This window comes from Camelus dromedarius, chromosome X (genome assembly GCF_036321535.1).
Source record: "Camelus dromedarius isolate mCamDro1 chromosome X, mCamDro1.pat, whole genome shotgun sequence".
In the NCBI taxonomy this organism is placed as follows: Eukaryota; Metazoa; Chordata; class Mammalia; order Artiodactyla; family Camelidae; genus Camelus; species Camelus dromedarius.
Genome location: NC_087472.1, coordinates 98,657,629 through 98,678,734, shown reverse-complemented (window position 1 = coordinate 98,678,734; position 21,106 = coordinate 98,657,629). Strand labels below are relative to the sequence as shown.

General features: G+C 34.4%; 1 protein-coding gene across 5 annotated transcripts in view; it reads left to right on the top strand.

Annotated features, from left to right (window-relative positions):
- CNKSR2 (connector enhancer of kinase suppressor of Ras 2) overlaps positions 1-21,106 on the top strand; it is a 242,303-nt gene that overhangs the window by 34,857 nt on the left and 186,340 nt on the right. For all 5 annotated transcript variants that reach the window (XM_031445722.2, XM_031445723.2, XM_031445725.2 and 2 more), the window contains exons 2-3: positions 11,072-11,235; positions 18,624-18,826. In XM_031445722.2, coding sequence (XP_031301582.1) covers positions 11,072-11,235; positions 18,624-18,826 — 367 coding nt within the window. The remainder of the gene's footprint in view (positions 1-11,071; positions 11,236-18,623; positions 18,827-21,106) is intronic.

Here is a 21,106-nt window from a genome sequence, read left to right as displayed (position 1 = left end):
TCTGAATTAAAATGATCAGCTGTAACTACTAAAGGTAGTTTTTTTACCTCCCTATTACCATACTATTTTTCTAAAAATCACCATTTTTAAAAGATTTTTCTACATCTTATCACATTTTTTCTGTTGATTTTGAGTTGTTATTCAGAAGACATCGGGTATAGTTATAAATAACATGGAATAGGTTCTACTTGTAGGTCTTTTCTTTACCTTCCTTTACCTGGAGGAGAGTAAGAGGTGGGTGGGTGGGGGTGTGTTTGTGTGTGTAGATAGCGTGGAGGAATAAAATAGCAAAGAAATGGTATGTGTGGGAAAGCTATATGCTTCAACTCACGTGGCAGGAGTAACCATCGAAGTGAAGGTACTGAGCAGGAGGACAAGTTCCTGCCATAGATGATCCTTTGGCAAAAGGCAAACTGGCCACAAGTCACTGTGCTACACGTTGAAGCCAGAGAGCGTTTGCGAACTCAGGTCTGAACACAACCTTTAGTCATGCTGGCCTTCTTTCAGTGCCTCACATTCTTCCTGTCTCCAACCCTGAGTCTTTGTTGTTTCCAGAGTCCAGTGCTCTTACCTCCCTTTTTGTCTAATTGACTCATATTCATCCAGGCTGAGTTCTTGCCATACTTCTCCCAGAAAACCTACCTTTGAGCTCTTGGATTTGATCATATCCCCCTATTACAGGCTTTTGGAGCAGAATGCAAAGATGCCTTTCTTTCCCTTTGATTTACTTACCAGGATTTCTTGTGTAATTCTTTAATGTGCTTCTTTCCCAGTAAACTGTTAGCTCCATGAAGGAAGGGACCATGTCTCTTTCTGCTTACCTTTTATTCATACTCCCTAGAATAATGCCTAGATCATAACTAGGCATTTGATAAGTATCTGTTGAATGAATAAATGGAAGTTGGTATCAGGGATTGAAAAAGCACCTGGGAGGGATCCTGATACTGGGGACAGGAAGGGAGAGATTCCTAGCTCAGCAGGCTAGTTTGTCAGCAAGCTAGTTGCGTAGAGGTCTGTGCTATGGTGGAAGTATAAGGAGTAGTTATTGATTTAGGCAGCTAATTTAAATCCAAAGAAACCAAGAGTATTAAGCAAAGCCTGGGGCTGAGGTAAGCTGAGACTAGATATAACACCTGAAATAAAGTTGGATCAACAAGTTTTACACTTTTCGATGACATGACTCAGAGTTGTCCCCACATCAACACCACGTTTCCCCTCCAAAACAGCTCCCTTCTGCCTATGGGCATGTCATCCCTGGAGAAGGAAATCTCCCCCAGCACTCAAAGATGACTGATCCATCCTTTCTGCTACTGTTACTTCGAAATTTATCTGGATGGCAGTTGGATACAAAGTTCTTTTCCCCTCTTGGTATACCTAATGTACAATTTTTTATAAAATTCAAAATTCACACATTGCTGAAACTTTTTGGCATGTCTTCACACTTAACAATATTGTTTAGACATTAGATGAAAATAGTAAAAAAGATGGCAGCTATATTAAGTCCCATTGTGATTAGGCAAATTATTTGTTCCTGATGAATTAGCTTGGTTGAGATATCATGTTGATGAGTTTCGTGTAAGATTCACTGAATTTAGTTAATCATTGTCTTTGATGGTTTCTTTGTAGTCAATAAAAAGGAAAATTGTGTTAGAGAAATTTGATTACACGAGGACATAGCATTAGTAATCAGATATTAGTAACTTATAGGTGTGGCTTTCATAAACCCATATACCTCCCCAAATGCTTAAGTCTAATTAAAATTTGAAAGTAGCACATTTAGGCTAAGATTAATCTGTTAGTTAACCTGTACTTTTTTTATTCTGGTAAAATATACATAACATAAAATTTATCGTTTTTACCATTCAAATTTTTTAAATTATAAAATACACATGACATCAAATTTACTATCTTAACAATTTTTAAGTGTACAGTTCAGTGATGTATACATTCACATTGTTGTGCTAGCATCATTACCATCTATCCACAGAGCTCCTCAACTTGCAGAACTGAAACTCTGTACCTATTAGACACCAGCTCCCCATTCTCCCTCTCTTAGCCCCTGGCAACCACCATTCTGTTTTCTGTCCTTGTGAATTCCACTACTCTAGGTACCTCATAAAAGTGGAATCATACAGTGTTCTTTTGTGACTGATTTATTTCACTTAGAATAATGTCCTCAGATTTCATCCATGTTACAGCATGTGACAGAATTTCCCTCCTTTTTAAGACTGAATGATACTCCATTGTGTGTGTGTATCAATATATATATCACATGTTGTTTGTCCATTTGTCTGTTGATAGACACTTGAGGAGCTTTCACCTTTGGCTATTGCAAATAATGCTACTATGGACATGGGTTTACAGGTATCTTTTTGAGACCTTGCTTTCAGTTCTTTTGGATATATATTCAGAAGTGGAATTGCTGGATCATATGGTAGTTCTATTTTTCATTTTTTAAGTAACTACTATGCTATAACCATTTTCTAAAGTGGTTATACCATTTTACATTCCCTCTAATGGTGTTCAGGGGTTCCAGTTTAGCCACATCCTTGCCAACAATTGTTATTTTCTGTTTTTTGTTTGTTTGTTTGTTTGTTTGGATCATTGGCATCCTAATAGGTGTAAGGGTATCTCATTGTGATTTTGATTTACATTTCCCTAGTGATTAGTGATGTTGAGCAGCTTTTCATGTGCTTTTTGGGCATCTATATATCTTTGGAGGAATCTGTTTTTAATTAAGCCCTTTGACATTTTAAAAATCAAGGGGTTTTTTTTGTTGTTGAGTTACAGGGGAGTTCTTTATATATTCTGGATATTAATCCCTTGTCAGATTATGATTTGCAAATATTTTCTCCCATTCTGTGGGTTGCCTTTTCACTCTTGTTTATAATGTCCTTTGATGGACAAAAGTTTTTAATTTTGATGAAGTCCAATTCATCTTTTTTTTCTTTTGTTGCCTGTGACTTGTACTTTGTTAGTCTAATTCTGTAAATATGCTTTTCAAGATAAGTCTGACAGTAGGAGTGTTTCATTTTAAATTATCATTATATTAAATGAGTATATAATATGTATTCCCAAAACATTTTAGGCATTTGGTGACAAACTATCAATTTTCCAAAGATGATTCAACTTAGCCAGTAAATATAATTATTTTTCTGTCTTCATGATAACTAGTTACTACTTGGTATACAATATAACATAATTTAGGGGGAAAAATATTTCAACATTGCTGTAAAAGACCAGTTGGAACCTGTAGTTGGTGTGTATTGGAGACATTGATTGAAGGCAGTCAATCATGCAAATATTTTCTCACATTCTGTGGATTGCCTTTTCACTCTTGTTCATAGTGTCCTTGAAGTTGTAAGTTCATTACACCACACAAGGATTTCTTCCAATGAGAAATCTTTTTTCTGGCTTTATTGTTAGGATTAGATGGACTTCTCTGAGAAATTGACTTGGTTTTATCTAATTAATGTTTTTAACTGTGTACCTAATTCTGTTTCCTCTCTATGAGCTTCTAGACAATTTATAGCCAATGTTCTACCTCCTCACTTTAGTAAGTCTAATATTCTTCATTGGTATGAATTTTTTGTATTACCATTATTTCTGGCTCCTATTTCATGGCTAATTGTATTTTCCCTCAGTCATTTTTTTCTCATCTACTTTCAATTTGTGTTATCCTGCTGAGTTGTGTGTGCATGTATGTGTGTAAATAACATATTTAAACAGCTTTTGATACAAAGTGTAATTTAAATAAATGGATTTTAAAACAATGTGTTTAAAGTTTTAAATGGAAAATGGAAAAATATTTTTGGCATAATGTCTTTTTGGTATGGTACAGATGATCACTTTGGGGACAATCCCAATTCCTTCTAATTTAGCACACGCTATAAAGGTAGGGATTTGGAGTCAGATGGACTTGGTTTTAGACCTTGCCTTACTATTTATTATTAAGCTGTGGGATCTAGGGCATGATCTCTAAATCTCAATTTTCTTATCTGTAAAATGAAGATAATGATATGTAATTCATAAGATTGTTCTACGGATTAAATGAGAAAATATTTGTGAAGTACTTAGAACTATGCTTGGCACACAGCACAAAAAAAAATAAATGGAAGGTATTACTGTTAATCAGCATCAACTCTTCCATTTAGAAATAATGGAAAACTATTGCTAGCTTAGCATTTTCTAAAAGAAATTAGGACAGGGTAAATGAGAACAGGCTCAGAAGAAAATCAACATTCCTTTTTCTATTTTATTTGGTTTTCTTGGGAATCCTTGTGAAAAGAGCTGGTATACTGTTTGTTGTAGAGCCACTGCTTGTTTGTAGAAGGAGGGTGACTGAAGGATGGCATTGAAGAACATAAGGAAGAGTTCTCCAGCCAGTGTGTTGGTTTCAGTGACATCTAAAAACTTCACAGTGTTTCTCCTTTCACTTATTTGAATGCAGCTTCAGATTGAATGCCAGCCAGGTACCTTACACTGTGTTTGATTCATCAGAGTATACTTGAATGGAATTCACTTCTTGGTAGTTTTAAGTAATTTTTCCACGTAGGTTTCGAAGAGTACGATTTTATTAGCCACTGTCCTATGTTACCCCTTCTTCATTTTAATAACTACATGTTTCTGTCTAGCTCCATTTACCCCCTTCTTTTTGCGAGCATATAAATCCACTTTATTTTTGAGATCTATTTTTTTCAGTCTTGAAATGATCTGATGTAGTCAAAGCAGATTGGACTTCAGAATCCTCAGGGACTAGGTTTTAATCCTTGCTTTTGCCAGTCAGTTACTGTGTACATTTAGGGAGTTACCTAATCTCTCAAATAGATAAATGGTGACATTATTCACCTTTAGTTACTTTTACCATATATCCTTTAGTTCTTTAATGTCTGAAATTGGTATAACAATAGTGCCTTTGATCCACTGTGGTAACTCCCTATCCACGCTCTATCACCAACACCATATCATCTCGTAAAGGAATATTCTGCATGCAAGGCCTCTACTTTCTCACCCCTCAATTCCATGCTCTATCTGGTTTCTGTTTCTACCATTATGATACTCTGGTTAAAGTCACTGATAATCTCCTAATTGTCAAATTCAGAGTTGGCTTTGAATCTCGCCATCTGACCCAGACTTTTCTTTTACCACAGCCCTGTACTGCTAGTATTGAAACAGTTTCCTCCCCCCTCCCCTATTGGCTTTCATGACACCACCCTTTTCTCGTTCTTTTTTCATTCCTCTCTGGCTGTACTTCCTCAGTTTTCTTTGCAAGTTTTCCTCTACCAAGCCTTTACATTTTGGAGTTTCTTAACGTTCAGTTCTAAATCTTCTTTTCACACTGCTCATTTTCCCTAGTCAGTCCCAATAACACTTGTGGCTTCAATTTTCTACCTATACACCAATGACTTTCAAATATATGTCTTCAGAGCAGACCTTTATTTCTTACTGACTGCTCAGCATTGCTACCTGGCTGCCTCAAAGGAACTGGAATCCCAACATGTCAGAAAAAGAACTAGCTACCCTCAACTGCTTCTCTTTTGGTGTTTCCATTGTCTGTGAATAATGTCACCATTTTTGTAATCCAGAAAGATAGGCATAACCTTCCTTCTCATGGCCTCCTCTGCCTCATACATTCAGTCCAGCACCAAGTCCAGCACATTTTATCTTCTTTCCAATCTGTCTCTTCTCTTCCTTTTCTGCCATCATCTTACGGCAAATTACTAGTATTTCATACTTAGATTACTTCAAATGTGACACAACCTGCCTCCCTCTTGGCAGCTTCCAATTCATTTACCATACTCCAGCTGGAGTAATGTTCACAAAATACTTTTAATGCTACCTATTTCAAACCCTTCAGTATCTTCTCATTGCTCTTAGAATCACGGTGAGGATTCTCAATATGGCCTACAAGACCCTGCATCCTCTCACCCTGGCCCACCTCTTTAATCCCATGCTGCTCCGTTCTCTTTGTCATCTCTGCATTTTAACCACACAAACCTCTTCCAGTTTTTTGAATGTACAGTGTGTTCCTTTCATAGCATAGGGTCTTTGCATATGTTCTTTCTTTTGCCTGCATTGTTCCCTCTTTTCCTCCTGTTTGCCTAGTTGACAATTTTTAAGCTTATAGATCATAGTACAGTAATTGATTCCTCAAGTAAGTTATTCCTGACTTCCTCCTCAGCATAAGTAAGTCTCCATTTTGGTTTTTCACAGCATGATGTATTTTTTCCTTTGTAACAGTTATCACAGCTTGTATTTACACATCTGTTTTGGCAATTAAATGATTAATGATTGTCTTCAATATTATACTATGAAGTTCCTAAAGTCAATGACCATGTCAGTTTTTGCTTGGCATTAATTTCCAGTGCCTAAGTACATAGTAATCACCTCAGTAACTATTCAGTGAAGGCATGATTGAATATGTATCAGGTGCCCACTGTGCTCAGTGCTGTGTGGAGGAGTTAGTGATCTACCCTTCAGAGCTCTATAATCTTTTGGGGTGACAAGACACTAACACAGATTATTAGAAAGGCATGGGTAATAAGTACCAGAAGTGTAAAATCCAGAGATAAAAAGAGAAGAGAGATCCATCTGATTCTTGATGACCAAGACCTGACAGGATTTCAACAACTAAATATGTAGAAAAGCACATTTTGGGTAACTGCAATCATATTAAGGAAACAGCTGAGTTGTTCAATTTGGCTGCAGTGTAGGATATATGAATGTATGAGAGATACTTTTGAAAGATAGTTTGGAGCCTGAATTTGGAGGTCTTTGAGAATGCCAGAATAAAAGGTGAAAGGCTTAGATGTCCTTAAGCTTCCTTAAATAAAACAAACAACAAATGATTATCTAGTAAGCTGTATAATTAAAGACATCACTAATCCCTAGGTTTACAACTAATCCCTTATGTTGTGTCGCTCTGTGATTCATATTAAAAATTGTTTTTCTGTTAGTAAAATATTCTTTGTTAAGGACTTTGAAGACTTGCAAAGAGAAAAACAGCTTCAGTTTTAGCTAAAACATTAGTATGTAATAGCTTGAAGCTCCATGATAATAGCAAGCAGTCTTTGTTTATTGTCATTAAAATCATTTCAGGCTTTGTTTAAAAAATTTAAATATCGAAGTGCAGAATAAGTGTATAATATATAGAGTTTATTTCATCTTTACTTAAAGAGCATTTATAAGTTTATTTGGAATCTGTTCTGAAAATCACTTTGAGGAAAACTGCTTGTCCAGCTGACTTATCATGTTCTGCATCAAAAATGTTAAAAATTACAAAATTATGAAACCATTCAAACATTGTTTTGTTAATGTGCTATTGCATTTTTAGGCTCCTATCTCAGATTACCATATATCAGTATTTTAAAATTGAGCAGTTTTAAGCAACTTCATAATGTATCTGTGAATTACTTTGCCCTCATTCATTGGTCTTGATGTCGTATATCACTGAATATAGTTTAAGTACTTTTCTGTGAATGTTCTGCTTTGATATATCGTAACAAAAACTTAATTTTTATGTACTCAAATCTATCTCTTATTCTTTCCTGTTTTTGGCTTTGCTTTCATACAAAACCCAATTTTCTTCTAGTACCTTTTTATTTTTTAACATTACATATTTAGTCTATCTGTTATGTGGTTGGCACTCTTCTAGTTTCAGTGCTGACAAAGTTTTCTTCCTTTTACTTTCTTTTGGTTGTTTTCTAGGAGAGGGGAGTTTTAAAGCAGATATTTCTTTGAGATTCCTTTTAAAGTTGCCTGGCATTTAAAACCTACTCTGGTTTAAGATGAAGAACCAGAAACCGATTGTAGGAAGGGTGAATTGTTTTGTAAAATGTAACAATTGACATCTTACCACCTAGTCACTCAGTCAAGATTTTTTTTCCAGGCTCTGTCTTAAAGATAGCATTAAGTTTTTAGACAAATAATTAAGTCTGAGGAGAGGAGTAGAAATGGTGATGATCATTATAGTGGGGCTTGACCTTCTAAGAAGTCTTCCAGAGACCACAGGCTCTGATTGATATCACTGCATCAGTCTGCACACCCTGCATCATACTTGGCTTCTCAGAGAATTCTGTTTATAGCCTATCAGCCCTGCCAGTTAGCAGGGTAAAGGAGTCTTTTCAACGGTAGTTAAATGCATGAATGCATATTGCCCCAAAGTTCGTAGGTACTTAAGTAATTGCTGAATGGGTCGCTGGAAGCATTATTCCCTGGTCTGGGTCTTTTGTGTAAAACATTACGATAAAATGGTATCAGAAGGAAAATTTTTTCAACTAAAATTTTAGTTTTTATAGTCTTTTCCAAATGTTATATGGCCTGTAATTCATTTGCATTTTTAAAAATTTTTATTTTTTAAATTAGCAAGAGTAAAATTGACTTTTGGGGCATTATGATTGTATGAGTTTTAATACGTGTATAGATTTATGTTACCAACACTGCAGACGAGACACAAAACAGTTTCATCACCACAGAAAAACTCCATCCTGCTCCTAAAGTCACAGCCTCTTCATATTCCCAATCTCTGGCAACTGCTGACCTGTTTTCTGCTGCTAGTGTTGTCTTTTTAAGTATATAATATAAATGAAATCAGCCAGTAACCTCTTCCAGATTGGCCATTTTCATTCGGCATCATACCTTTGAGAGTCATCCAAGTTGTCTGTATCAGTATTTCCTTTTTAATTGCTGGGTATTATTCCATGGTATGGATACCCCACAGTTTGTTATTCTTGTTCATATTTTTTTCCCATTTGTTAAAGTAGATATTGCCTAAATTTTGTTGGAATTTAGAATTATCTAATGGCATAAATGCTTCTGAAGAAAACCTTTTCTTAGTTTTTGGTTGAACAAAATATAAAGTTGAATACAGTAAAAAGCAGAGCAAAGAGTGAATACACTTATTAAGTAAGAGTGATGGCCAGCTCATCTCTGAGTTAAGTCGAGAATTTACGTGGCTATATCATCCTGAACTATATAAGAATTGTTAAGCCAATTTTAACTACATAGATTCTAGAGCAAAATCTTGTTTTTCTAGAATACTTCAGCAATTTGATTTACTAAATATTCTACATATCTGTTAAGTAGCTTATATGTTGACATAGGCTGGTCAATTTTCCAGTAATTAGAATACAGTAAAATTCACTTAGTGCTGAAATGCTACTGAATTATTTATCTTTTTTAGACGATTTAGGAAGTACCACAAGATCTTAAATGTGAGTTATTTTCTGCTTAGTCATTTATCATTGTATACTATCCTACAGATAGAAGAAAAACATGGTTATATGAGCATTCTAGCTGTTTATATTATAGATAAAATGCTTGTTTTTGTCTTTAGTAGATGTTGCAATTAATACCTGAACGCTAACTAATGCTTCGTATCCAGGACCAAAAGAAAGTTTTAGAAGTTAAAAAGTTTTTAAAGATCTTTGAGTTTTAACCTTTTGGTAGGAGGAATCATTGAAATTTTTGAATCAGGTAATGGCTTGATGATCAACGAGTGTTTTTAGAGATCTGACAGTGATAGACTGGATAGAGTGCTGCCAGGACAGCAACCAGGAATCAGGGAAGGCTGTACAGCATGAGTATGAAAGGACAGAGCAAGAGCTATTTTGAATGAATAAATTGTTTCTCACTTACAGGATAAGAGATTAAATTGAGGAGTCATCAAAGATGGCTCTAAGGCTAGGAAAAATGCTAGTAGAAATAGAGAAATTGCTTAGGAAGAATGAGATTGGAAATGGGGCAGTTAAATCTGGTGTTACCGGTCATTGGATATCTTAGAAAAAAGTAGTGTCAGTGTAATGAGGGGGCTGAAAACGAGATTAAAAGTAAGATCTTCTGCCTTGAATTATCATTCATGTATATGAGTAAGCAAAAAGATATTGGACTGATGCATGTTTAATTTCCTAACTTTATTTTGCAGAAGTGGGACCTAGGTCCTCACAAACCTTCATAGGTCAATCTTTGTTCTTCATAGTGGATAGTGAGTGGCATAGAAATCTAACTAGTGAATTTACATTTACATTTTTATTTTTTGCTGTAAACATCACAGAGTATTCTGTTTTTAGATAAGAGCGCATATATTGTGTATAAAATGATATAAAGTAAAACTGTCTGGAGTGGGGATAGAGTTATTCTCTAACATCAGTTTTAAGTGGGTTTTTAACATTTTGAACGTTAAATACAATTTGCATATTATACTTCTACTTCTGTGTTATAGTGGATTCATTTATTTATTTTACTCCATCTTCTGTAATATCATTGATTTACTGAAAATTTATACATCCTTAGAATATCTCTCAAATGTTATCATCATTTTGTAAATGTTTCATTATTTTTGAAACCTCTTTCTAGAGCTATGGTTATGTTCATTCCTTTCCCTGCAGATGGCAGAAAGCAGTATAACTTACGGAAAAAGTCAGAGACATGTCATAGAAATGACTTGAGACTTCCTTTTGATTTTTTTAAGGCGTGGTGTTATAAAAGTAGTGTATAGTGTGTTTAATATTTCAGTTGACAAAAGCACATTTTTTTTCATGGTAAATTTGTATGGTTTACAATACAGATCAACATTTATTTTCTGTTATGTTTTCTTAAGAACAATAGGTAGGAAATTTGTAGGTGGTAGTTATAAATTTTACTTATAATTATTTAGATTCATTGGGAAAGATTAGCCTTGTATAGCAGGAATGATACCTCTCTCTGTGCAGTGAGGTTAAAGAGGAAAGAAGGAGTGGGGTGCAAATAAGTTTGGAAGTAGGGGAACCTGCCCATTAGCATACTTCGTGAAACAGGCAACAGAGAGAACTGCTGAGAAGAGAGATAAAGATTTCCAGTAATTGCTGAGGAAAATTTGAATAGGAACTTAACAGTTGGGGATATGAGGAAGTGATTTTTTTCTCCCACTGCAGCCCATATAAAGGTTGAGAAAAGGTGGGTGATAGAACTAGTCCAGAGTTGAAATGGACTTAACTTGTGACTTCGTAGAAATTAATACTTGTTTTTTTATTTCTAAAAATTTGTTTGCTTCAACTGTTTTTTCATTCTGACCTTCCATATTTTTCTTTTGCAGGTCTTGATGACTGCTTGCAGCAATATATTAAGAACTTTGAGAGGGAGAAGATCAGTGGGGACCAGCTACTGCGCATCACGCATCAGGAGCTAGAAGATCTGGGGGTCAGCCGCATTGGCCATCAGGAACTGATCTTGGAAGCAGTTGACCTCCTGTGTGCACTGGTAAGGACATAAGACGTGTGGAGGGAAACTTTGCCAGTTTATTTTTTTTTTCTTGACTTTTAAAATCATTTTTCCTTAAAAATTTTTTTTTGTTTCTTCTTCTCCTTCTCTCCACCCCCTTTTAAAACATAATTTAAATGCAAGCAAAAAGAATCCCCTAATTCTCAAACAACTGGATGTGTTATTTTCCTCCATTGAACTTGATGTGTTATGCAGTGCCACATTACAAATTAAAGAGGCTTATTATCTCCATTGGTGACATTTTAATCTAGCTACTTGAAAAACTAAGTTAGAGCTCACCAAGGGAGTTTTCACAGCAACATTTGGGATATACAACTGTATACGATCAGTTATGACATTCATTTCCTTCTAAAAGTTTTGTTTTAGAATCACAAATATTAAGTAATCCTATTTTAGAAGAATCCATTTTAAAATAATCAATTTATTTGAGTGTTCTTTATACATGCCTCAATGAAAATTGAATATTGTGCATTATATTGCTACTTTTGTATGTTAAAAGAGCACTGCCTAGTCAGACAAGAGAAATCAATGTGAAAATAATCCTGTAAGATTTCTGATAGTACATTAGATATTCTGAGAAGAATATAGATTTTCTTTTCCATGTTAGGTAAGATGACACTAACATGATTGGGGCTAGAGCTACAATGAGAAAGAACATGAGTCTTGTAACATAATAATCTGGAATTGAAATTTGGCTCAGTCAATTACTGACATTTGAGGGGAATAATTTCACCATAGCCTTAGTTCTTTTATTTAAAATAGAGATAATACCAACTACCTCTTCGTGGTAGTATGAAAAGCAAATGAGATTGTGTTTGTATAGTGCCAAATTCAGTGCCTGGCTCACAGTAGGTGTTCAGTAGGTAGTATCTACTGTTGAGATGATGATTAATAAGAAATGTATAGATAATTAAACAATTTCAGAATCAGTACATTCAGCACTGTGTGTCAGATGTAAAATCTAGTTCCTGCCATCTTGAAAAGCCTAGTGGGATGAGAGTGACATACAAATAATCACAATATTATAGCGTAATTCCTAAATAAAAATATGAGCTAAGTATTATGAGGAAACAGAAAAAATAAGTAGTTTTGACTAAAATAAATGGGTTCATACTGCAAAAGAGGTGATCTTTAACAGTCTAGTGGAGGATGAGCATGTGTTTAAGAGGTGGAGGAACAGAGGGAAGGGATTTCCAGGTAGAAAAAGCAACACGTACACAGGCACACAGAATAAAGAGCGTGCGTGAAAAATGGTCAGCTATTTTCCTACCAAAAGTAGGTGCGAGGCAGTGACAGAAAATTAGACTTTAAAAAATAGAATAGGGCCAGATGGTAAAATACCTTAATGTCCTGATAAGAGATTTGTACTTCTTAGTGTGGGCACTGAGATAAGAGAAATCAATTCAGAGCAGAACATGCAGTTGCACTTTCCCTTATCTGAATCAGATCGGAAAAATCATGCCTGAAATAAAAGGTAGTACTCAGGGTGAGGTAAGAGTCCACAGTGTTTTTGCATACTGGTCTCCAGATCCGAGTCAGAGTGGCCATGAAGGTATAGTGGAAGTGGCTTGGAGATGGGAATCTGATCTAGAAGTCCCCTATTTGCCACATCTTCTATAACAGTAATAGTTGGGGGTGTCACAGCTTGAAATCTCAAGTGTCTGTCTCATAAGCAGGGCTTCTTATAAATGAGCCACTCTTGTGCTGAGCTCCACTCTGCCAGTTTGAAGAAGGAAGTAAGATTGGTGATTATGGTGCTACCTACAGATAGTCTAGACCTGTAGGCTTTGACCCATGAATAAGCTCTGCTGACCTAGACTTACTTAAAAGGATAACATCAGAGGAAACACGTCTAGACTATTGCCACGTTCGAGCCATGGAGCTATGGCAAATCTCTTCATATGTTGAGTTTTAACCCCTCTGTAGTTCTGAGTTTAAGCACTGTTGTGTTGCATCACTTTCTTGGGAAAAATAATAAATCAAAACATTAAATTCATTCTTTCTGTGTTTATTCAACAATAGATTGGTCACATTCCCCAAAGATATCAAATATTAAACTTCCTTTTTGTTGCTTCCTCATGGCTATACATCAGCATTAGAAGTGCAAATATCTTTCAATTTATGTACCAGATGTTTTCCAGTGAATATAAAGTAAATTTCTGAGCAACAAGAATTCTGACTTACTTCTGCATGCCATTATAAAATAGGAGGTGAGATCCCTCATCAGCAAGCTGAGTTGACTAGACTATGAGTTGTGCTGTTGGGAATCAGGAACTATGTTTTGTCTCTGAAACTATAATGTCTTTACTGGCTTTCTACTTTTTCTTTACATCTACTGTATTCATTTCTTCTTTTTTTAATTTTTATTTTTTAATGTATTTTTATGTTTTTTAACACTTTTATTGTGGTATGGTTCCTGTACAGTAAACTACACTTATTTCAAATGTACAATTTGATGAATTTTGATAGATGTATATACACCAATGAAACCATGACCACAATCAAGATAGCTAACATTTCCATCACTCCCTAAGAAGTGCAGTTTTTAAATTCCCAATTTATCCCTTGCCACAGCCTTTACCCCCTGGTAACCATAATTTTGTTCTCTGTGTCTGTGAGTCTCTTTCATTTTGTAGAGAAGTTCATTTGTGTCCTTTTTTTAAGATTCCACATGAGTGATATCATATGGCATTTTTCTTTCTCTTTCTGGCTTACTTCATTTAGAATGACAATCTCCAGATGCATCCATGTTGCTGGAAATGGCATTACTGTGTTCTTTTGTATTCATTTATTCTTTTAACAAATATATACATTCATGCTCATGCAGTCCTACCGCAAGGAATACAAAGATGAAAAAGGCATAGTCTATGCTCATAGCATATTATACAGTCTAGTAAAGAAGACAGCAGTCATTAAAAGATAATAATAGATTTAAAGAAAATCCCAGGGGAGTGCAGAAGGAGATGATGAACACTACAGGGATCCAGGAAGTGTAGGTGGGATTTGCTTTGGGACTTGCAAGATTAGTAGATGTCTGCCAGACAAAAAGTTGGAGAAAACTTATCTAGGCAGTAGAAATACGTGTAAAGACAGAATTGTGAAAGAGTATGGGGTGTTCAGAGAAAAATGAGGATTTTGATTCGGCTGCTGCAGAATGTGAAGTAATGGGAGGAATGGCAACTTATACTTTGTATCACATTATTATTCTTTGCTTAGGTTTTTCAGTCCTCGATATGCTTTCTGCCCAGTGCTTATTAGCATATAGGGGTTGTTAAATTAATGTTATATTACTGAATGAAGTTCTCTGCCTTTCTCCAGAGAACTGTATTTTTTTCTGTTGCCTATACAGCCTCTGACTCTGAAGTTTCTGTTCCTAGGATAAGGAAGACACAGAAAAAGTACCAAATTCCTTTGTTTCTTTTAAGCCATGGAATAGTTTCATCTGCCTTGTCTTAAAATTAGTCCTGATGGGAAATAAATGTTACACCAGATGATGAAAATCAAAGGTTTATTTAGTAACTTGTTCATTCATGCATTTATTAAGCACCAACCATATCGTTTATACCATGCTATCCTAGAAAGAAATAAGCTGTTCATAGTTTAGAGTTGTATTAACTCTTTGGAGCTGTTATGCTATCATTTGGTGTGCTTCAGTAGAGAGCTCATTGTATTCACTGAAATAGTAAAGCATAAATAAAATATATATAATTTAATGTATAGTCTTTAATTTATGTTCTGACAATACACCTTTTATTGAGAAGTACAAGTGAATCATTTATGACAGGATAAGAACAGTTTTCATTTCATTCTTCATGTACTTTTCATGTAATAGGTATTTTGCATGAAAAATTTGATGTCTGCAATTGCTAGGATTTGTTTCTTTGCAGCATAATTGCTTGGTTCATTCATCTCAAAATAATTCAATTCTGAAAAAGTCATTAAAGCAGTCCTTTTAGGACTCACTCATATTTATAAAGCAAAATATTATAAAACCTAAACACCTGCTACATGATGCATTCACATTAAGAGCTCTAAATAAAGTAGCATTGACATTGTAAAATATGTGGTGCCAATACTGAATATTTTCAGTTAGATGTTTAGTGAGAATTTGCCACTAGTAAGGATATAGCCAACTTGATTTTCTAAAATGTTAAATGTATTCCTTCGTTTCATTCTTTCATGTGCTTTTGCATGCATATAATTGAGAGAAGAACAGTATGAACTTAGCCACAATTCCCTAAGACTAGACTGGCTATATTGAATCAGTGTGGAGTCACATCTGCTTCCTGGCAGAAATGTTATTGGCCAAGAAGGTAACACCTAGGGCAAAGAAAATAGCTAAGTACACTTCATGTCCAAGCTTTTGTTTACTTGTTGTAGTTCTTTCTATACCAATAGTAATGCCTAGTTGTCCCATACATATCCAGTAAAAAGCAAATCTGTAGTGAATAAACCTGCAGTTTATAAAAAGTCAAAGCAGTTCTCATCTGCATACCTCTGGCCCAAAGCAAAGGGGTGCTTCATTTACTTCTTGCTTCTTCACATGGTAGGCAAGGGAGTGTGATTTACTGGTGACTGCAAGTCACAACAAACCATCCACTTTCATGAAGGAAATAGCAAGAAAGTATCTGTGTTGTCCGTAATTGATTTTGAGCTACTTAGAATTGAGAGCTGTCATAAGAATTAACTTGCGAGATCAACTAATCCATCTCTTTTGTTAAAATAGTACCACATAGGTGCTAATATACAGATAAGCTTCCAGCCTATTTTTATACTTTTTAGAATTTTTTTTAAAATGCTTTTGAATTATTGGTTTAAGTAGTCACATTTTGTGTTAACTAAAATAAGTATTAAGAATTTCCTTCCCCATCCTCTACTATGCATCTTTTGTCTCTTCTCGCCACTGGATTCCTCTGGCGTCCTCATTTTTCACCTGGATTTCCTCCATATAGGTTATTTCTTTAGTAGGATTCCAAGTTAGGAGACCTTCTCAAGGCATCTTTCCAGGTTTTGCACAGATTTTTCTCTTCTCTAATTCTTGAGTTGTATTTAAAAATTTTTTTAATATTATCAAGTGTGAAAGCTTCAAAGTGTTTTTACTTTGACTTCAGATTTTTATTTATAAGAAGATCTGTATTCTTTTTAAATCATTTTTACCTTTTCTAATGAAATATTTGAGATGCTAATATATAAAGAGATAATTTAAATGAATCTTTTATGGGGGTAATGGCTACAGAGTGCAAGTTATGTTACCAGGTTGATCGATTAGGTTCCTCTCTAATATAAACTGTTATAATTTGAGCTTCTCTAAGAAATCATTATAGTTTGTAAACAAATGTTTTCTCATTAAAATCATTAATACACAAAAATGAAAAATGCAGACTGTTGTACTTAAGGGAAAATGCTTTAACATAGGGAAAACATGAAAATAGTTTCAAGCACTTCAGAAGTATCATTTAAGTTTAGTTGACGTAATTATAAGTTGTTCTTATCTAGTCCTTAGAGAGTATCTCTTATAAGAGGATTTCTTTTTTAATATAGGGGCATGCTGGATAAAATCTCATGAATGTTTCACAAGTAGTCCATGCTCAGATGCAATAGAATTTGAATAGACTGTTTCATTTGTGTAAACCAAACCTCTTAACTTGAGAGACTATTGTAATTCAAATTTAGCAGTGAATATATATAATATACTGGTTTTTTTTTTTTCAAAACAAATCCATGGCTCCAAAACAAAGTTCTTTTAACAAAAATTTGAATTTTCAGCAAAGAATAATCAGATTTTTATCACTATTAAATCTTTAGTGGGAACATACATAACTTGGTATTTAATATTTATGCGTCCAAATCCTTCTCTGGTCCCTCCTTTTTTCTCCTCTAAGTTCTTTCTTAAATTACCGTTGAAAAAGTAAACCTAAATTATACATAAACTAGGTACCTTGTGGTTGTTGACTCAACAATATAGCTACATTCATTGTGCCATTTGCTTCCCTTTTTCACCTCGCCAGTATTTAATCTTCCATTTTGGTTCATTTTTTCTCACCACCCTACTTGAACAGGAGTAGACTATTGATGCTAAGGAGTTGTGGTAGAGGCATTCCTTCACTGGTGGCCTCACAGAGTCCCATTCTGAACTCTGTCTACTCTAAGCTCTGAGCTCTTTACGCAAAGCCAAAAAATTTCCCTGTGTCTCACTTTACTTAACTGTAAAAGCAGGGTAAATCGAACAGAATTTGTTTGGGCCTCAGAAGCTATCTAACATACTTTGAATTTTATGATTTTCTATAAGTGAATAATACTTTTAACTTTACAGATGACAGTACCGTACATGCTGCTTAGTAGTTTGATTAAGGTCATCCTGTGATCTGGTTAACCAGTCTTTCTCAGAATTGTTTTACAACTCATAATTATTAATTGTAAAATTTAATTGTAACTTATAAAGTCTTTCCCTAAAGTTTGTGTGAGGCGGTCTTACAATATTTTCCTATATAATATGGTAAAAAAAAGTTTATATTTACTGATATAACTCTTTTCTGTAATAATTTATAGATGAAATATTTAGGGTAAAATAATAAATACTACTAGAAATTGAAAAATGAGACCAAGGGAAAGAAGAAAACAAATAATACTTATCAAAAAGCCATTGTGATTGCTTTAGATGTGCTTCATATTTGACTGTAAGCTAATGCAACCATGACAAAATTAAAAATAAGTTTAGTTTTATAATTTGTATTATAAAAGAGAGAAAGTCTATTGGTTCCCCTGAAGATGTAGAGGTTTTCCAGGTATACCATTTTATAAAGCAAACTTCTTATGTGAGTCATTGTGGAGGAGACACAGAAGAAAAGTTATCTTGCATATGATTTATCTTTTGCTGTTTCATTTTATTGCTGGGTTTTGCTTACTTTGCTCATTTAGAGGAAGCAGAATTTTTCTAGTACCTATACTCATGATTATGCATATGCTAATAGAATAGATACTGAAAAATAATTGTTGATAATGAATTTCACAAGTAAATGAACTTAGGTTTGGGTTTTTTTAAAAAATGCTTATGAGTCCTTATAATCTTTCTGTCTTGGGCGGCATAGTTCCAAGATACAGTGCCCTTTCTTTGCTCTTGGGCGGCATAGTTCCAAGATACAGTGCCCTTTCTTTGCATGTTCATTTTGTTTAGCTGATGTTTCCCTAAATCCTCATTTGATTATGTGTTCTGCTAGGCTAGGAATCCTATCTTATTTATGTGTCCCTCTTAATAGTTGTTTCATTGCTTATACATATAGTCAAGTATAGTAAAGTACTCAGTAAATATTTTCATGAATGAATAAAATATTGACTTTAAGTATGTTTGTTCTTTCTTTATAATTCAGAATTATGGCTTGGAAACAGAAAATCTAAAAACCCTTTCTCACAAGCTGAATGCATCTGCCAAAAATCTACAGAATTTTATAACAGGGAGGAGAAGGAGTGGCCATTATGATGGGAGAACCAGCCGAAAATTGCCAAATGATTTTCTGACTTCGGTTGTGGATCTGATTGGAGCAGCCAAGAGTCTGCTTGCCTGGTTGGACAGGTAAAATCTTCCACATGTTTCATAGGTTATCCTCCTCAGATACCAGTTTTAATATAACATTGTTTCATGTTTTCTTGTGAAAAGGTTGAACAAGTAGAGGAATATTAAATAACAGATGTCTCATGATTTACCACAATATAGGTGTGTCATCAAATAGATACTAATTGTTTGCAAAATTTTGTACCCAACTAAGTTTAGCCAATCAATAATTACTCCCTGACAATTTAAAAATACCTTTGCCACTTTATAAGCAAAATCATTTTTGGCAGTTATAATAAGATTTGTAATACTGCCTTGTCTCCTGATTTTCTGTGTTTTTTTCATTAATTGGTTGTATTTAAGAAAGTGACCATCAGGATTCTATTCACTGTTTTAAATGGGTAGTTGGACACTGACACTTTCGTAGCATGCATTGCTTGTCTCATTACCCCTGCTTTTGTTCATTCTTTATTATTATTCACATTGCACAGTCAGTTTTGGATATTGTAAACGTGGTTTTGGTCCTTTTTTGCTAGTTCAGTTAATTTTGTTTTGAAACACATAAAATGATGTTTTCATAATATAAAATGAAAAATGTTAGATTAAAGTTGTATATGTGGTTAAACATTTTAATGGTAAAACATTGCAACTATTTAAAAAACTAAATAAACTTTCATTTTGGAGAATTTTTTGAGAGGGGCAGGCACTGTTATAATACTTAAATAATCAGATTTCAAAATACACTTTGTCTCTCATAGAAACTCTGCTAGTGTACAATTTTACTAGAATTCTTTCTTGAATCAATGTCAGTAGGATTTACATACATATACATATATATGCAGTTGACCCTTGAACAACATGGGTTTGAATTTTTTTCAGTAAATACACACTACAATACTATATGATCATCATCAGTTGGTTTAATCTGTGGATATGCCAGGGAATTCTACCAAATGTACAAAGAAGAGCTTATACCAGTCCTTCTCAAACTCTTCCAGAAGATTGAAAAGGAGGGAATACTCCCAAACTCATTCTGTGAAGCCACCATCACCCTGATACCAAAACCAAGCAAAGACACTACCAAAAAAGAGAATTATAGGCCAATATCACTGATGAACATAGACGCCAAAATTCTCACCAAAATATTAGCAAATAGAATCCAACAACACATAAAAAAGATTATACATCATGACCAAGTGGGGTTCATCCCAGGGACACAAGGCTGGTTCAACATACGCAAATCAATCAATGTAATACATCACATCAACAAGAGAAAGGACAAAACCACATGATCATCTCAATCGATGCAGAAAAAGCATTTGATAAAATTCAACACCCATTTATGATAAAAACTCTCACCAAAGTGGGCGTAGAGGGAACATATCAACATAATAAAAGCTATGTATGACAAACCTACAGCCAGCATAGTGCTCAATGGTGAAAAACTCAAAAGCTTCCCACTAAAATCTGGGACAAGACAAGGCTGCCCACTATCACCACTCCTATTCAACATAGTCTTGGAAGTCCTAGCCACAGCAAGAGAGAGAAATAAAAGGGATCCAAATTGGAAAAGAAGAGGTAAAAGTCTCACTATATGCCAATGACATGTTACTATATATAGAAGACCCTAAAAGGTCCACACAAAAACTACTAAGCTGATTGAAGAATTCAGCGTGGTAGCAGGTTACAAGATTAACGTTCAAAAATCAGTGGCATTTCTTTACACTAATGATGAATCAACAGAAAAAGAAAGTAGAGAAACAATCCCCTTTAAAATAGCACCCAAAGTAATAAAATACCTTGGAGGACTGATTATAAAGTTACATGTGGATTTTCATCTGTGTGGAGTTGGCAACCCTAACAGTCTCATTCAAGGGTCAGCTGTATTTTGACTTTTTAAAAGTATGAGACCTTATATTAAAAATAAAGTATTTATATGTCTGAGGTAAATTTAAGGTAATTTTACTTAATTCTATATTGTCTAATTTTATACAAATTAGTAATAACATATAACATGATAATACTAAATCCAGATCTGAACAGTAAGCTGTATATTATTAGCTTTTTGGTAATTCATTGGTGAACAACCTGTTTCTTTTATATTATGACATCATTAAAATTCTCATAATTGTCTAAACCACATTTATGAATTATATAAAGTAATTGCAGTTTAAATTTATAAATTCTACAAGTTATATAATGGTCAGTAAGTAAATATACTTAAAATATGGCTTATCCTTAAGTAATATAATACACTTGTTTCAGGAGGCTTCTCAGTAATCAGAAAACTTAAAGAAAACA